Here is a 19,297-nt window from a genome sequence, read left to right as displayed (position 1 = left end):
TAGAATTAGGCGTGCTCTCCGTCCTGCCTTCTTTGCAAGGGCGCATTGTCTTTCATGGGCGAGTGCGGTCCAGTCACTTAACTGACGCCGGCCCGTTTGATATTGTTCAGGTAGGTCTTTTTGCTGTTCTTTAGTTTTGTTGCTATCCTGCATGCCTTTCTTTGTTTAAAATGTCTCTTTTTTCTCCCTTAGGTATGCAGAGCTTCAGCGCGGCGAACTGGCTTGGTTGAGCCCCGCTGGTAAATGATGGCGCATTAAGAGTGCTATGATGCGGTAAGTAAGCGCTATGCGCAGCGCTGCAGAGTCTTGCCTTTGCTAACCTGTGTTTTCCTTCCTTGTAGGTCGCGGTGCTCTTCAGCGCAAGTGGAATGTCCGGAGTGGTGCCTGCCGAGAGGCGACCAGCCAGGTAAGCCTTTTGAGCAGTTAGTAATTTGTAAATGTCTCTACAGCTTTCTTTAATGTTGCCTCTATCTTCCTCTTTCAGGTCGTTCTGTCCAGGAGGCGTGCAGATTCGAGGAAGCTGTTCTCAGTAGCTGTGAGTGTTTAAAGATGAAGACTGCAGGTAAGATGCTGCTGCTAATGATGTTCCTTTTGTCTCCTTGCAGGGTCCGCTTCTCCGAGGTTCGAGGGAATAGCTGGACACGGTGAGCATCACGTTGCAAGCTGCAAAGTAACACGAAGCATGTTCTGCAGTCAGGGTGTGGTTTATATAGCCCAGGTAAAGTAGTACCAGGGAAAGTAGTTCCAGACCTGCCACACCCAAAACACTAGACCGCATAGCTTGGTTCTTAGGAACCAAGCTAAGTGGATGCCTCCATGTTGGCTGACAATACAATAAAGTAGTTTCCAAGCACATTGTTGTTCATGGTGTATGAGCCTGGCGCCATAGGCGCCATGACTGGCCCCATGAGGGCTTTTGAAGAGGATGCCAGGCTCTAGAGGCTCGAGTCCTGACTCCACCTGGCCAATGGGTTTGCCAGAGGGGGTTTTTGGCGAGGTTCGTGACTGGATACTTATTTGCTCCCTGTCTATGTAACCTATATGTCTCAGACATAGGTGATTCTTTGGAAAAGTAATCTTTGGCATCACCTAAACTGAATATTCAGAAGCTAAAATGGTTATCATATGTCGATGATTTTTTATTATTTGATATAACAGTTGGGCTTCAGAGGTTAATCACGCCCTTCAATCTTTATGCATCCCAGAATTTCTTACAGATCAATATGAGAAAAAACTATTTAATGCACTGCACATCAAGAATACTAATTTTATTTTCAGATGTGGTGGAGACATACTAGATCTGATATCACATTTTGTGTACTTAGGTTTCCCAATTTTTAGAAAAATCACTGAGACTGACATCAGGGGAGCCTTAAATGAAAAGGTAACGGGCTGTGTAATCAGTAGGTAAAAATTGATGGGAAATATGGTCGGTTTTCAATCTTGCCTGCTTTGAAAATCTATAAGGGTAAGATTGTTCCATAGCTTACATATGGAGTTGAACTGATTTTTGTTGTTTAAATATGCTTTCAGATATTGAAGCTACTTTATGGGGGAGAGCTTTGAAACTACCCAACTCTTTACCTGCGGTGGCAATAAGGTATGACCTGGGTTTGAATTCACTGAAATATAGTGGTATGTGGCGGTTTGTAAATTTCTTTAGTAAAATTCTAACTGCCCTCCCAGGAACATTATATGAAGACTTAAAAGCCACTGTAGAAGATCAGTCCTCCTTCCAAGCGAGTTTATCGATAACACAGTTCTGGTTCTCATATGATATTTTACTGACTAATATTGGGTCTAATCAGGAAGAAATAGGCCTGATCTTATTAAAGAGTGTCTCGAACGCTGGGACTGGTCATCTATGCATGAAAAAAATGCATAGTTATGTCTCTATGCATGAAAAAAATGCATAGTTATGTCTCTTTGTCCCACTTGGTGGGTGATTACAAAAATGTGTGTGTCCTAGTCCTGTTTCTCGCTGTTTATCCTGGAAGAGAAGTTTGTGGGCTATTTATGAGATTCAGGTGGAATTGTATTTTGACCAAGGAAATCTTACACAAGTATAAGCAAATATCTCTGAAAGATACAATGTGCAGATTTTGTAACATAGAGACTGAAACAGTGTTTCATTTAATTCTGCAGTGCTCCTCCCTAAGGTTTTTCTGTCTTAGATATTTAAATCAGTTTTTTAATTCTGTCATTTATTGACATGGATTGCTTTTGGGAACAATGTCTAAGGGTCATGTAACTTCTGATGTGGCGGCAGTGGTTGGTTTCTTGGGTTCTTTGTCTATGGAATAATCTTTTATTCTCTGGTCAATATTTCTAACTTTAAGAAAATACATATTTTGTATAGGATTATAGGATTTTATGGAATATTAGCTCTTTTAAATCCCTTTTTTAAGGTTTGATGTATTTTTCATTTTTCAAATGTTTATGAATGTCCTGGTTTTTATGATTTCTGGGATATATTTATACTGTAATGATATGGATAAGTATTACTATTTTGTTCTGCAATTTATTTTAATGTATATGTAATCCAATGTATTTGTTTAAAGGTTCATTGCGAAAAAACAACAATTAAAATACATTTAAAAAACTAGCTCAGGGTGGGGTTTAGTCTGCCATAAAATATAGATAATTTTAAGCTGCTGTTAGAACTTAAGTTGCAGTCAAGTAACCAAGGTTGCAGGATTTCAGTGTCCTCTAGCTTGATAATGCCCAAATCTGTGAATACTATTTTAAGTCTGCCCAAATAATCTGCTGCTGATTCGCCTTTGTTCTGCTTGCAATTGTTAATCTAACCCCAATCTGTTTTTCCTGGGGAAGATCTTGGTAAATGCTGCCAATAGTCTGTTTCTGACTTGTACCACTGCCATACCTATTCCTTGGTCATTGTTAGGTCATTGGCCTTGCTGAATAAGTCTTTGCTTCGACTTCTGCTGACATAATGAAATGGTTGATGCTTCTCCCTGATACTTGGATACTCTTTTACCAGATTGCTGAGGTCTTCAGAGGGATAATGGCACACAAACATTCACCAAGATTTCTTCTCCATCGGCCAAAGCCCCAGTGGCTGTCTCAATGGAGCTTGAATGACAGATACAAATCTCCTGAAATTGGTATCTCCCCTTGTAAGGGAAGATGCACACGAGGATGAAGCAGGGATCTGTGAGAACTTGGGGAAGCCATCTCTCCAGGAAACTGTGTTGGGGAACTTGCAGGAAGTATAGCACCAGGCCCGAACATCGGGTGGTTAGGAACATCCAGGGGTGGAAACTAAGAAGTCTGAGCTCTGATGGTGTGGCAGCTCTGTCTTGCATGTGTTCATTCTGTTGAGGAGTGGACCGAGTGCCAGTAAAGAATTGTAGTAAGTCTTTTGCTGTTTCTTCATCTGGCTTAGCTTTTACCAATTGAGGATATAGAAAGGCGAGTGCTCATCCTATTCCTTCCCCTGATTGATCCTTGTTTCTGACCTTTTTCATTTCACTCTTGAATTTCTTATTCGCATCTTTTAATCTCCTAATTTTAGAGGAATTCTCTCGTTCTGATGCCTCCTCATAGCAATTGGAATATGCACCCCATTGTTTTGGACAGATGTTTCTATTTTTAGATTATTTTAAAGCATGCTTCAAATTGGATATCATGGTTACATGAACAGTAATTTACTGGGGTAATTGATTATGCTTATTCTCCCATGTCAAATCTTGCAAATATTTGCATATTAGGCTGTTATATATATTGCATACATAAAGTGCACTGGTGTTGCTTTAAGTGGTATCAGCACCTCCTTAGACTGTTTTGTACCCAGGGCTTGTTATGTTTCCCTATTTTCTATTAAATTTGATTGGTTGATCATTTTCCATTCTAAAGTCACTCATCGTCATTTGCTCCATCAGCAAAAGGAAACATCCCCTTTTCTGTGGCGTAGACTAGGGAAAAAAGGATACAGGTTTGGAAAACTCCACTAAGTTACCCTCAGAAGGAACAAATCCTATTTTTTCTTGCCTGACTGTTAAACCCCTGGGCGGGTTTTACAGTACAAGCGTAGATACAATAAATATGCCACTGTTCAAAGGCACCATTATGGGGCCATTACTGATGGCACCTATTTCTCATTCCTTGCCTGGCCTGATATTTATGCCTGACCCCACCCACTCCATCTGGTCCACCTCAGGGATGCCATTCCACCAAAATGCCAGGAGTAGAGGAAGTGACATCACATGACACCCGACATCTGATGACATCACAGGAAGTGATGTCATTTGGCCCCACCCTCAAGTGACATCACAGGACATGATGGAATACAACCTTTCACACCTTGACAAAACAGGAAATGGCATCACATAGCATTGTTTCTAAGTACACTACGACAAATGGATCACCATATGTATCATTAATATCAGTGCATATAGGCCCATATTACCAAATTACTGTGAATGCAAGCAGCTGTCCAAGGCCAAACGATAATGATGTGTTAATATATAGCACTTACGCTTAAGCGCTACATATAGAACACATATTGAAGGCAAGTCCCTGAATCCTCACACCAGAGATAGGGAAGAAAGGCCCAAGTCCAGCTTGTAAGGATAACAAGTTTTAATCTCACACACAGATGAGAGCAACAGCAAAGATCTCTGCTGCTAAGAATGTTCTGCTGAAAAGTAGTAAACATTGTCATTGATGACGCAACATATACAGTAGAAACCTGCGTGGCTGTTTGGTGTGCGCCTAGTCCAGCCCAGTCCAGCCCAGTCCGTCCTTCTTCTATCACGTAGGTGCTGCAGTGATCATCTTCTCATAGCGAAGGTCAAAGAACAAATTAACTACACTCCTAACACAATGCTACTTTGTCATTATACTGTGCACCTGACAGATTTTATGGCTGGCTAAAAGGAGGTTCTGGGGAACTCTGACCTCCACACACACATTTCACACACTTCCTCTCGCGCCATCTGGCTTCAAGGTCTCCACCATCATTTTGAACTATAGTGTATTCCTCTCAGCACCTTGGAATACAAATCATACGATTGTGGTTGAAAGACGTGCAATGTGTACTCTTTGAACATTCAGAACTTGTTACTTTATGGTTGGTGGTCGAAGGTCACCTGGTGCGATGGAATTCAATGGTTTTAGGGCTCAGTCAGTTATATGGGCTATAACTCGTGGTTGCCTGAGGATGGGCCGGTCCATGCTTTGGCCAGTGTGAGATAATATGCACACCAGATGCCGGCGTCTGATCGCAGCCTTGTAGGACACATTCCTCTGGAATAAAAACACATCTTTACAACACTGTTAGAACAATGAAAAGGCGTTTTGGCAGTTGTGGGGTGTGGGCTGTCCTCATGGGAGCTTGGGCATGGCTGGAGATTTCCCTCATCTCGCAATGTGGGCCTAATACATGCAATACTGCATGCACCACTCAGGCCTTGTCTCTTAACTATAATTGCTAACATCTATGCAAAATAGCAATGTTGCTCGCTCCCCACGCTAAACTATGTGGGTTGATTATATTGAAGTGGGGTCCTTTATATTGGGAGTTTGTTCCTTCACCGTCCCCCCTCCTCCCTGTCCCATCATAGTGCTTCGATTGCATCTTGCCTCAATCTAAAGCACTTAGCGGGTTTCTGGTCGGGGTGTCAGTCTAGAAAAATAGATACCTCTCACGACCAATGGCAATGTATCATATTGGCCGATGACCAACCGTTTCATGCACTAAACGTCAGAAATACAGACTCATAAGTTTGACCAATGTGTGGCCATTTTGATGTAGCTAGAATCGCCATTTTGTTCTCTAACGTTTGCTCATTGCTTTTTGTTCAAAACTGCTTAGCCGAAAGCTTTTTCTGCTTATTCTGCTTCACTGATTACTTTGTTGTTCAAAGAGAAAGAGCAAGGCCGCGAGGCTGGGAGTTATTCATTGAAACATAACATAGGCAGCCCCAGAGAGGAATGCCCAATCCTCTCCCACATATAGCCTTGGAGGAGAGCAACACGGCATTTAATCATTTCACTGATGCCAGCCAGTCTCGTTAATATGGTAGAAATGCTAGAAATAAACAGCTAAAGGCTTGAATTATGCTTTTCTTACGGCCACCCTTTCCTAAACCCAGCAGAGCGTGCTGTCTCCCAGGACACGAATAGCAAATAGGAGATAGCAAGGCCTGGAATGCGACTCTTCCCCCGTACGCAGCTTGCCTGCAAGAACAGAAGCACTGTGTTCTGTTCAACTATGAAATATGTCTCTAGACTTGCAATGTTGAATATTGTTGCTAAAATAAATGTTTGAAGGTGTCATATTCGTCGAAATTGTCAATCATCAGACCCAGTTCAAAGAAACTGTACAATGGGCGTAATGAACATGTCATGACTGATTGCAGGATGTCCATTTTGTATGTATGTAACTTATGTACGTTATTTGCTCTCTTGCGTCCCTCGAGGTCTGGAGACACACGTCGCGGGCGTGAGACCCAGTTGGCCAACTGAGACTATTTGCTTTGCAATAAACCCTAGCTTTTGGGAATACAACCTTGTGTCTGGCGTGTCAATTCTTGTGTGGTGATTTGCCTTGTTTCCACTATGTGAGGGTCCCCTAAGGGCCCCATCAGGGGGGATGTCCCCTTCCCAACAATATACATACAGTATCACCCAACCTGTTTTGGTACTCATTTATCAACCTCAGGAGGATGAAAGACTGAGTTGACCTTGCCAGGAGTCGAACCTGCAACCTGTAGATCACACACATTGCAGCAGCAAACACTCAACCCACTGAGCTATCCTACCGGCTATAGCTATCTGAAAACCATGCACTCCAGGAACAAAGAGCCACATGCTGCTGGCCACAGCCCAGGAGCCTCAATTTGAAAAAACATGTTTTTTTAGGGGTAGCAAGGGAGACCACAAGGGTAGCAAGGGAGACCCCAGGGGTCGCCGCCCCTAAATGACATCCCTGGTGCACCTAGATTTTTAGTTCCCATTGCAGCTTTGAAGAAGCACCGCCTAGGATCAACCTCTTCCGGTCCTTTGGCATCAGAGGTGTTCGAGGGAAAGTGGTTCACAAGACGGGGGTGATCCCTCAGAGCACACAAAATCCGATTTAAGGCATGAAATTGTCAAGGAGGCAAGGTGGCAGAGATGCTGTCATGATTTTGGATTACTATCTAGGACAGATACAGCTTTATTGCCCAGCTACATGTTCCCTCCACCAGAACAACCCCAGAACAACTGCTTATTAGCTGGAAAGGAAAGAAACATTACAGACCCTATCTTAAACTTTAATTCTAGAAATAAATGCAGAATGCCATTGACAAGATCATGTGATCAATAAAAGAAAGAACATAGGAAATATTAAATCTACATCTACAATATGTAATAACACATGTATGTTGGTTTTGACCATTGTGCCAGTAATGCCACAGTATGAAAACATGCCCATGAAACTGCACCAATATGTGCCAGTATTCCCACATAAGAACACACATGTTGGCTTTGCCCTTATTCCCAGTAAGGACACTGTAAGGAAACATGTTCATGCTGGCTGCACCATTATATGCCAGTATCACCACGTAAGAACACAAATATGTTGGCTTTACCCATAATGCCAGTAATGCCCCGTAAGAAAATCTGTCCATGCTAGTTGCATCTAAACACACAAACACACACAAACACGCACTCTCTCTCTCTCTCTCTCTCTCTCTCTCTCTCTCTCTCTCCCTCTCTTTCTCTCTCTCTCTCTCTCTCTCTCTCTCTCTCTCTCTATATATATATATATATTCATATATATATATATATATCTCCCTTTCTCTCTCTGTCAGGTTTAAATCGCCTGCAGAAGCTGTTGAAAAAACGAACTAGGAAAATGTTTTAACCTTTTTCTGCGCTCCCTGGTTCCTCCCAGCTTCATAAAGTCCCCTCAGTACTTGGGGCCTCATCGGGAGTTGGACAGCAGCCCTTAAATACAGCAGTAACGCTTACCGCTGCATTTAAGGACTGGCCCAATCATGAGTTGGGTGGAATGTTTGGGGTCTTACATACAGTTTTTTGCTGGAGGTAAAAATCGGCCCATTTGGCCCATTTTTGGCGCTATTACCGCAGCGCTACTCGTGCCGGCGCTAGTAGTGTTGAAAAACCCCATTGGTCCAATGGACCCGATGGGGAATTGGAACTTACCGCTGCACTGCTACTCGTGATCTGGCGCAAATAACGCTGGACCAAGTATTGGTAACGCTATTTGCGTTGGCAGTATCCATGTGGTATTACTGCCGAGATACTGCTGAGGCTCTTGGTAACCTGCGCAAACCGCTGGGGTGGATCCTAGCTCATATTACTGATAGAAAAAGAGCCTTTAAACTTTACTAGAGAATCCTCTCTGAAGACTAGTTTCTTATGGAATTATCTAGACTCTCTCACTGGTGAGTAGTTGGCTTCGTTCAGAAAGTCCTAACTAAGATTTCCCCGATTAATCCAAAGGAACTACTTTCAGTTCCAGGAATAGATCCTCCAAGTTTGTGTCAGTAACATCTTTTCACCCCCTTGGTGGAAATGCCACCTTTGCTCCTTCAGAGTTCTGAAACACTCAACAGTGCTAATTTGGTCCACGCTGATGTTCCCTATTAGCTGCTCTGCCAGTAAAATCTCCTCAAGCGTGCCCATGCTGGGAGACATGGGCATAGGCACGCACTCAGTGAATCAGGTGATGTGGTACCACTTGGGAAGATGCCACGTTGAGGGGCTTGTGAATTCTTAGACAAGCATGAACAGGAGATGTCATCAGGAGAAATGTCCCTTTTCCTGACAAAAACATTAGTCCCTTTCCTCTAAAGGAACCCAAGCAATAGCGCTGAAACGGAATCTCCCTTCAGGAAGACACTCTGAGCGCAAGCTACAGCATGAGTAGTTTTTACCCAGAAAATTGGGATGAGAGACTGGACAAGTCATAGAGACATTTGCTTGTGTTTCAGAGGTGGAGGTAATATGTCCTCTTGGGAAGATTGAAAGGTGGTGCTCAGCCACAGCAGCAGCCTACACAAATGTAAAATGGGCAGATTTGACACTTTCGTGCATTGAAAAAATTGTGCAGCTGTGGTATGGCACACTACGTACACTATCCATTACGACTATCAATATAGGGTGGAAATTGATAGATCAAAAATGACAGCAAGTGGTATTTCTGGAATACAGACAGCAGTATTCCAGAAATACCACTACCACAGACTCAGTGGTATTTCTATAATTGTGTGAATTTTATTTAAATATCTCGGGTGGTGGTCATGATTGCCGCCATTGGTATGCCACTCACAACATTTGTTCGATTTTAATAACACATTTGAATAATTCATAGTTCGTCATATTACTGGAAGAATAATCACTACAGATCTGCTTTAAGTTTGAGCCTATCTCTGTTATTAGGCTTCTTATAGCTTTACTCACAGATGTTAGCTGCTCTGCACAGAATTGTTGTATTGCAGGAACACATGTAGTAACCGGCTGGCAGAAGCCACAGATGGGTTTATTTAGGTCGATTCCTTCATTCTTGTCAATGCTCTGTGGAAACAAACGAATAGTGTTAGTTTTTCCCGCAAAATTTAACATAGCTCCGATTCATTTTCACCTTATAAGTTATACCAACTTTGCGAAGATCTTTCAACACTCTAATCTTTTTGTCATGAGTGAAATATATAAAATCAAATAAACGCTTTTTTTAATTCGACTGTTTAAAAGGTCTATAAAACGTCTTTTAAAATTATAAATCATTGGTATGCCGCGAATGCTGTGAAATATCAGAAATTCCAGAGTAGAGAACAGAAAAACTGTCACTTCATAATACACACATTAAATTGTAAGCTAGAAATACTGTTGGTGCTATTGTGCAGGTGATGTGAAAGATCACAGTTGTTTAATTAACAAAAGGGAGGGTTGGGGGTTGAATAAACAATCTACCTTGAGGCAAGAAGATTGGAAGTTCAAGCCAAAAGTTAAAGTTATGTGGTGATTTATTTCCAAATCAGATGGATGAGAGTGAAAAATCGAAAATGCAACCGCGGCTGTGATGGTCTTCACAATCTGAGCGACCAGACAGACGGGCCAATTCATAGAATTCAGCGCAGAAGTAGTGCACGCGCCTAGCGCAGAGAAGGAGCGTGTTGCAGGCGTGCACCAGGCGCAGCACAAAACAGGATTTAGGTGCACCGCGTATTCATGGATTTTCCTAGCCATTTGCAGCCGTGGCGCAGCAGACATCCAGCAGCACAAGTTACGCCCCCAAGAAAGCCCCTTGCGCCAGATAAAGCCCCAGAAATCCCCAATATGGCACAATGGACCGCGCTAACCCGGGACCAGCACACAGCCCCCCTACACCATAATCGCGTGAAAAACTGAGCGTACCCTGCTCGTGCCAGCCAAAACACGTGAAAATCTACTTGTGCACCCCCTTGAATACTCGTATCCCGCTCGTAGCAGCAAAAACACGTGAAAATGTATCTGCGCACCCCCTTCAATACGCGTACCCCGCTCACGGCAGCCAAAACGCATAAAAATCTCCCGCGTACTCCGCTCGTGCCAGGCAAATCGCATAAAAAGCACACTCGCGTACCCCGAAATACACGTACCCCACTCGCGCCAGCCAAATCGTGTGATGTGCATACTCGCGTACCCCGGAATACACGTACCCCGCTCGCGGCAGCCAAATCACGTGAAAAGGTAAAAAAAAAAGGATAAGGTAGCCTACATACAAATCCAGAACTTCCTTGAAGCTAACCAGCTACTAGGCTCCCATCAATCTGGCTTCCGCCCTCTACATGGCATGGAAACCGCACTCATTGACCTCAAGGCACAAATAGATAAATTAAGAGACATTGGGAAACCTGCATTGCTCCTCCTACTAGATCTATCTGCGGCATTTGACCTAGTGGATCACAAAGTCTTATGTAATCACTTCGATTCAGCAGCCCACTTTTCTAGGGAGGCAATAGCATGGATCCAATCATTCCTTAGTGATCGTACCATAAGGGTCTTCTCGCCCTCCGCTGCAGCTGACCCTATCCCTATCACCTGTGGAGTGCCACAAGGCTCCTGTGTATCACCAACACTATACAATATCTTCACTTAACCCCTGTTTGATGACTTGGACCATCTGGGTATCACCTATACTAACTATGCAGATGATACCCAGATCCTCCTGCCACTCACAGGGGACTACAGTGAGGACCTTGCAATGGTGAACAAAATCTACAGTATCGGATGACCACCCATGGCCTCTGCCTGAACGATGACAAGACAGAGATTCTCATCCTGGGCACCACAACTTTGCTCAACAAACTAGGCTCAAGTTACTCTGCCTTCATTATCGATAAGAATGTAATTCAAGTAGCTAAGGAAGTAAAAACGCAGGCATATATCTAGAGTCCACATTATCATTTACCAGACAGGTAAATTCTCTAGCCTCATCAACAGCCTACACCTGTAAACTTATCAGAGCAGGCAAACAATTCCTATCCTCGAATAGTTGCATGACTCTAGCCAGAGCTTTGATTATCTCCAAATTTGATTATTGTAATGCCCTTTACATTGGAGCTTCCAAATCCATTATCAATAAAATACAGATACAACAAAACAATGCTCTCTGAGCTGCTCTGAACATCCCCAAGAGAGAACACATTTCCGAAACAAGGAAGCATAAATGGCTCTACATACATGAGAAAATTAGACTTAAAACTGCTGCCGTCACACACAAAAGTCTAAACTACAAAGCCCCTCAATACCTAATTGACAGGTTCGCTAGAATAGTAGCCCCTAGACTAACTAGATCAGCAAACACTAATCGCCTTCAGGTACCCCGATTCAAACTCTCCACCATTGGTGGATCCAGCTTCCCTGTCAAAGCTGCCCAACTATGGAACAAGCTACCTAGCTCAATGAGAATGGAACAATCCTTCACCAAATTTAGGCAAAACCTGATCAGCTGGTTAATAGCAACTAATAACAAATAAACTTACATACTTACCCCCACTGTATATACCGCTAATCATGCTTCAATCATTTATTTTGCCTAAACTTAATTGCTGTATTATGTAATCTTGTTTAAGCTTGTTCATCACCGACACATCTGTACTCTGTATCTTGTCACTCAGATGAATGTTTTCTTTGTTACCTGCCACTAAGCTGTATGTTTTCTTATGCTCTTGCGCCCATATACCCTCGGGTCTGGTGCGCACAATAAATTCTAAACAAACAAAACAAACAAAAGCTCACTTGCGTACCCCGGAATACACGTATCCTGCTCGCGCCAGCCAAATCGCGTGATGTGCGCACTCGTGTAACCCCTGATTCACGCACCCGTGTGGTGAGGAGCCGCGTGTACCCCCTGCAGGCAGCCCACACCACAGGGGACCAACCAACACCCCTGACCATGCCTCGCAGGCAGCCCACACCACAGGGGGTCCCCTACACCTGTCACCATGCCCCGACGGCAGCCCACACCACATGGGACCACCCATCACCCCTGACCATACCCCAGAAGCAGCCCACACTACAGGGGACCACCCATCACCCCTGACCATGCCCCGCAGGAAGCCCACACCACAAGGGACCCCCCTACACCCGTCACCATGCCCCGCAGGCAGCCCACATGGCACCATGCAACTGCAAGCCCCGACTCATGACCCCCACCAGTGATGGGCACCTGCCAGCAGGCCCTGACTCATGTCCCCCCACCAGTGACGGGCACCTGCAAGCAGGCCCCGACTCATGTCCCCCCACCAGTGACGGGCACCTGCCAGCAGGCCCTGACTCCTAACCACCACCAGTGACGGGCACCTGCAAGCAGGCCCTGACTCATGTCCTCCCAACCAACACATTGTCACAACATACATGCATGTAGCAAATTTCCACCCAAATGCCACCCCATGCTGCCCCCCCACATTGCAACTCCACACCCATCCATTGTCGCCACTTCTCAGTACAGGCCCCATGGCATGTCATTCACAGAAGCACACATGCATGCACCCAAAGACATGCTCCACATGGCAACACAGCAGCGAGACATGACTGGGGCAATGACGACAGACACATGCCACAAACAAATGAGAGCAGACAACACCAATATCTGAACATCTGAACGGATGAAAATGTATTAAAAAACAGAAATCCACCAAACGAAAAGCAACCATGAGAACGAAAAATAAGTTAATGTGAACTGAACTGAAATGCTAATTCCCAAAAAATATGTGATCCAAAAAAATAAATCCTCAAAGTGGTCCATGTCCAGAGTTCAGAAATCAAAATCCAAAGAGCATATAACAAAAAAATAAATAAACATTCCTTCATGGGTGTAAAAAAATGGAAGAAAACAATCCACAGTACTAGAACTATTTACAATGACATTTTGAGGGTCCATTATCCCAAAACAAAATGAAATTACCAAAAACACTACAAAAACACAACTATATACAAAAAGTGGAGCAATGTCCGTGGACTCCAAAAGAAAGAATTAAACGAAAGGAAACCTAACCCTAAATAACTATTTACAATGGCAGCGGGCTAGTCCTACGGCCACCGTTCTTCCCAAGAGTCTTGGCCAGGGCATCATCGAACTCTGAGTCTATGGCCCAGAGGCGGGACGGCGCTCCAATCTCGAGGGCTCGCGATGACACCACCATGCTCTCAGTCAACTCCCTGCAAGTCTCCTCGAGGAACTCTGGCCGCCTCAAGGCTCACCACGGACGACACACTTTGTCCAGGGTCCTCCTGTCCTTCGGCCGATGCCTGCCCCCATGATGTAGTCAGCCCCAAGTCCTGATGCCTCCCAATTCGAGCCTGCTGCCACCTTGATGCTATCTGCCTGTGCCACCACGACTGCCTCCGGGAAGATGGCAACACCCAGGGCCGTCGTGCACATACTCTGCTTGATGGTGCCTGCACAACCTCCATTGCCAGGGGTCCAGTTGCTTGGGTGACCACCTCTGCTGGAACTCCGACTCCCGACTGTGGCAGGGATGGGTATCTCCACCAGCCTGGCCGAGGTGGCTTGGGTAGGTCCACAGGGGGCCCTGGTGGCATGTGGGCCGGAAGACGGCATGGAGTACGACTGGTGCATCGTGTGTAAAGAGGAGGAGAGGGTCCCAAGAACACCCAGCAATGAACCCTCGTAGCCGGTTCATGTTGGCACACATCTGTTCATGATGATGTGCGCGGTCCCGCCAGGAAGCACGCACATCATCACGAATCGCACGTGTGTGCAACACATACAGACTAGGATGGCACGGATCGCCACGTCCGCAGATGGAGGAGTGTCAGTTGACGTGGAACTCCCCCTACCTGCGGATGGGCCTGGGATGGGGCATCCCTGCTGGTGCATGGTGATGTAGTCTCAGTATCAGGGACAAGATTAGGCACAGGCCTCTTCGTGGTGACCTGTGCTGCCTCCTGCCCCTGCCCCTGGACTGCACCACTTGCACCAGTAGAATCACCCCCACCAGGGCCCATGTGTGGGTCTAATGCGGCCTCCTCCTCCTCCTCACCCACCACCAACCTGGATGGCTCTGCACTGTCTTCCGCTCTGGACAACCCCATACTATGCCTGCCCAGCGTCAGGTCCACTGGCAGTGCATTGCGGATCGTGTGAGTGCGATGGGATATCAGAGGCACACAGCTCAGGATTGTTACATGCATTGGACTGACCTCCAACGTTGTGCAAAACAAAAGGGGACCTCTAATTACTCCCTAACTCTGGTGACTGGCAGTGGGCCACCACCAGAGGAGGATGAACTCACTCCGCACTAGGAAATCGCTGCGGAGTTCATCGATCAGGCACAGATCCTGGGAGTGGGAGAGATGCCGTATTATGACGCAAAATCCGGTGAGTCTTGATGCGTGTGTGTCCAGCCCATGTGTGTTTTGACGGTGTGATGTGTTGTGATTGACTGCCAGTTCAGGCTATGTATTAATGAGTGACATGTGTGACACATGCAATGCTTTACTGATGCGTGCTTGTCATCATGCAGTCTGCATGCAGGACATGTGCTGAAAGCGGGGGCAGTCCTCATCACCACACATGCACCCTACTTACATGCAAGTCACTCGGCAGCCTCTCCTGTCCATGTACAAGCTCACTGACATGTTTGCATATAGCCAGTGGTGTAGTTCCACCCAACACTCAGCCTATGTCGCCACATGACCGACGGCTATGTGAGGTCACCCTGCAAGCTGCTCCTACTCACGGGCATGCTTCCTTGCCTCTGCACCACCCTGCAGCTCACTGTCTCCATGGTAGTGGCGGTTTCCGTGTTGGACTACTGCAATGGCCTGTTCCCCTTTCCTGTGTACATGCACACTTCCCTGTGCAACCCTGCCATACCTGTGCTGTGGTGTACATCCTTTATCCTTGATGCAGGGTGTCTCACTTGGACTGTGCAGATGGCACAGGCTGAGCGTGCACATGAGTGCTCATTCATGGACCATTGAATTCCCTGCAAGCCCCTATGGGTCCGTGGCAGGCTACTCATTGTACCACATCTCCAGTATTGTATCCGTCTCATGGTATTTGGTCACCCATATCATGCTCACTCAGGGTCACTTCATCATCATACACATGTTTATGGTGTCCTTGTCTGTGTCGAGCATAGGCCTCCCTCTGTTACAGCCACCCTGCCTCCAGGCGGCTGGTGTTGTGGCTTCAGCCTGCATAGATGTCCTTGTGATGGTTCCTCATGTGTCCTGCTTTCTGTCCCCCGCTCACTCATCTGCTGTAGTGTCAGTTGTCTCAGATGATGCAAGTGACACCTGCAAACACTGTCTGCAACTTCACAGTACTGGGGTCAGCCATTCAGAGCCATGCACTGGCTCCCTGCCATTCCCCAGTGGGGACAGGAGGGGGGGTGCAGTGCATCCCTACAACCCAGTGCCAACACTTTGCACATGATGATTGCACTTGGCCTTGCAGTGCTGCCATGTCACAAGATTGACATCACTACATTTCTGGTTCTGTTGATAGTTGAGGACGTAAACATGTGCTGCACTGCTCCCACGTACCTCTGAGCCACGTTTCACCCTTCAACATGCCTATTCACTTGAGTGTTGTCAAAGTGACCTGCCATGTATGTATCCATTTGCCTCTCTTCACTGTATTTCAAAGCACTTGCGTTGGTGCATCCTGTGACACATGTGCTTTTATTGATATTAATGTTCTTGTAGTGTAGTGCATGTTGACATGCAATTTGCATGTGTCATGGACACTTCTATTTGACTTACTGCTGTGTCTATTTGGGAATTGTTCCATGGCTATGCTATGTGCCATCTCTTTGTTGACATTTGTAATTTTTGTGTAAGATATAGGCCTGCCAGAAGGTTGTGTGTGATGCAGTTGATATGCTACATGTAGTAAATGTGTGGGTTTCGCATTTGACACACATCCATGTCTGCTTTCTGGGTCCCCTTCCATTTCATTGCCACTGCATGCATGCCAGAGTTTGTGTTGTGTTTGACACGGCTGCCTCATGTGTTGGCCCTCAATATTGTGTTGTCTATGTGTGTGGTATGTGCTGCTGACATGTGCATGTTTTTTTTGTTACAGGTGATGATGCACCGGAAGCAGTGGAGGAGGAGATGGCAGACAGGGTGGAGGCTTCAGGTCACCAACCATGCACCAGTGGTGGCCGTGGGGTGGTAGGCCACGAACATCCCTTGGTGCTCCAGGCCATCCTGTCCAGACCTGCCTCTAGGTATCGCTCTGAGGATCTCTCTGACTCTTATGTTGAATCGGATGCTCATGAATCCATGCCGTCGAAGGTGGGGATTCTGTAATGGATTCTGTTCTGTCTGCCAAACCTGCAGTGGGGGTAGACCCCTCAAGGGGCCAGTCAGTGTTGGAATGTCGGCCTGTGGTGGTTACGGGTGCAGAGTCACACTCCACACCAGTTCCTCCTGTTTATGGGGCAGCAGATCGATGGAGGAATGCAGTCCTGCAGCCGCAGGCTGTGCCGGCACAGCAAGGACCACGTCTCCTTGGGCCCATAAGGCCTGGTGCCCAGCAATGCGGTGGCCGTGTGCCACCGGGGAACACTGGGTGGGAGAATGCAATGTTATGCCATTGCACAGCAACAGGGCGGAGCAATTGAGATGTTGGCTCAAGGCATGGAACGTGTGGCTAATTCCATTCTCCCCTCTGATAGGCAGGTGGAGCTCCAGCAATAGGGCATTGCAGTCCACGTGCCGCTCGCTCAGGCTGGGCACGGCGGTGTCCAACAGGGCCCACCGGTCTGAACTGGTAGCTCTGCGCTCAGCTATTGCTGCTGATGCACAGGCCAACAGGGAAGCCCTGAGGGAAGATAACACCTCCCTCAGAAATACTCTGGCTGCACTCATCATGGGCCAGGAGACACAGGCAGAACAGAGGACGGTGCAGATGGGACGCACCCTTTCGGCTCAACTCCATGCAAGCCGGGAGGAGGTCCGTCTATCACATGAGGCTTCCCTGGCAGAACTCTGTATAACACATGCGTCCTTGCAGGAGGAACTCTGTGTTACATGTGAGGTGGTGCATGGGGACCTCCGTGCCATATTCATGCAGAAACAGACTCACCAGGCCTGCATGCTTGCTGCCATGGAGGGGCTTGCTGGGGCTATGCGTGGTCAGGCACCTGTGCCACGCACACCTCCTGATGTACAACCAGGGGGTGACGATGATGACGACCTATCTCTCACTCACCCTGCACCTCCCCCCCATGGGTCCCCCCCCGGTTCCACTATGGCTATTTGAACTTTTTGTCTATTGTGCATTTATGTTGCAGTGTGGTGCTATGTGGCATCCGATGGCATCCGCTGTGGGTTCCGGCTGGGCCCATACAGGCTTGTCTCGTGTTTGTGTTTGTGGCTTGGGGTCCAGACACATATGCCACTCCTGCTTCCCCTTTCCATGGGCTCGCAAGGATGACACCGTGTGGCAGTAACTTACACAGAGGCATTGGACTTCTGTCATATCTGTGGCCGGTCTGAAGTCCAACTTGTGTATACACCCCTAGTGGGGATTCATGATGGTTTCTCCAGTGCATGGTTGGACTGCATTTTGGTGAGTATATTGTTGACTGTGCCTGATTTCATTTAGCTAATTCACGTATTGCCTTGACTGTATACATTGTTGATGCACTTCATGCTGTATGCGGTCCCATTCCCCCTTTAGCTGGCGAGGCCACTCTCATGATGGTAGGGGGACGTGTGGTGGCAATGTCACATTGAGGCACTTGTGCTATGGTGTTTACTCACTGTCTGACATTGTCACTGTTGGGTCCTGTGTAAATTTATAGTCCTGTGTTGGCTTTGCTTATAATGTGTCACAGGATCAGCAAATATGTTTCCGTTGCAGATGTGTCCACAAAAGAGTGGTTCACATGGAAAATGTATGCTACACTGTGGATTCATGCATTTCCCATGCTAACATGCATTGAATCGCCCCGCAAACACAACCCCACAACACACACAACACACCCACACCCCCACCCCAACATCCACCCACCCACACACTACTTGCCTTCTGAGACATGCTGTGTTCCTGCTGCACATGTTCACATTGAGTTTCGTGATCATGAACTGGCACTGGTGGCTCATTTTTTCCTTTGTTGTTTTATGCAGCTGCAGGGGTTTCCAGGCCGCTGACACCACTCACTGTACTGTGTGGTGTAGCGAGCGGGGTGTTGCGGGGGACAACCCCGCAGTAAAGGCATTTTCTTTTCTTTTTTGGTATTCCCTGAAATGCATGCCACCAAAGGTTCGAGGTTTGGTGTTCAGACCTTTGGTGGCATGCATTTACATACTTTTAGTATAGGTTTGATGTTTTTGCTCACTCTTTTCTTCAAGTCCATGTCTGAGGGGATTGTCTGTGGCCTGTTTCCATTTGTAACAGTGTGCTTTGTGACAGCTGTGTCATGTGTGTTGATATTTTTATTGAAGTTTTCACATTGCATGCCATTGCATGGTGTGTGGGGTGGGTGACATGGGGTTGAGAGGGGTTTAGGTGTCATACCAGCATTTAGATGGGCTATTTTGCATGGGGGGTGGAATCTGTAGCTTGCATGTGTGCCTTTTGGTCACATGGGATTGTGTTTGTTTAAGTGACTAGGGATGCACACAATGCTGTAATTCCAAGGACACATTCTCAGGGTGTTAAGGTTGTGACAGTTGACTGTCCCTTTGTCATCATCGATTGTCACCTGGAATGTGCCAGGCGTGTGTGCACTCCACAGGAGGAGTTTAGGTGAAAAATGTAGCCACAAGCTGGGTACGGGCTGCCTCGCCACGTGCCGTT

General features: G+C 46.4%; 1 protein-coding gene across 3 annotated transcripts in view; it reads right to left on the bottom strand.

Moving 5' to 3' along the window:
• ERICH6B (glutamate rich 6B) overlaps positions 1-19,297 on the bottom strand; it is a 2,074,788-nt gene that overhangs the window by 686,424 nt on the left and 1,369,067 nt on the right. For all 3 annotated transcript variants that reach the window (XM_069640454.1, XM_069640457.1, XM_069640455.1), the window contains one exon: positions 9,433-9,546. In XM_069640454.1, coding sequence (XP_069496555.1) covers positions 9,433-9,546 — 114 coding nt within the window. The remainder of the gene's footprint in view (positions 1-9,432; positions 9,547-19,297) is intronic.

The sequence above is a fragment of the Ambystoma mexicanum genome, chromosome 7q (assembly GCF_040938575.1).
Source record: "Ambystoma mexicanum isolate Mex_15411 chromosome 7q, UKY_AmexF1_1, whole genome shotgun sequence".
NCBI classification, from domain to species: domain Eukaryota; kingdom Metazoa; phylum Chordata; class Amphibia; order Caudata; family Ambystomatidae; genus Ambystoma; species Ambystoma mexicanum.
This window is presented reverse-complemented; position numbering and strand designations above follow the sequence as displayed.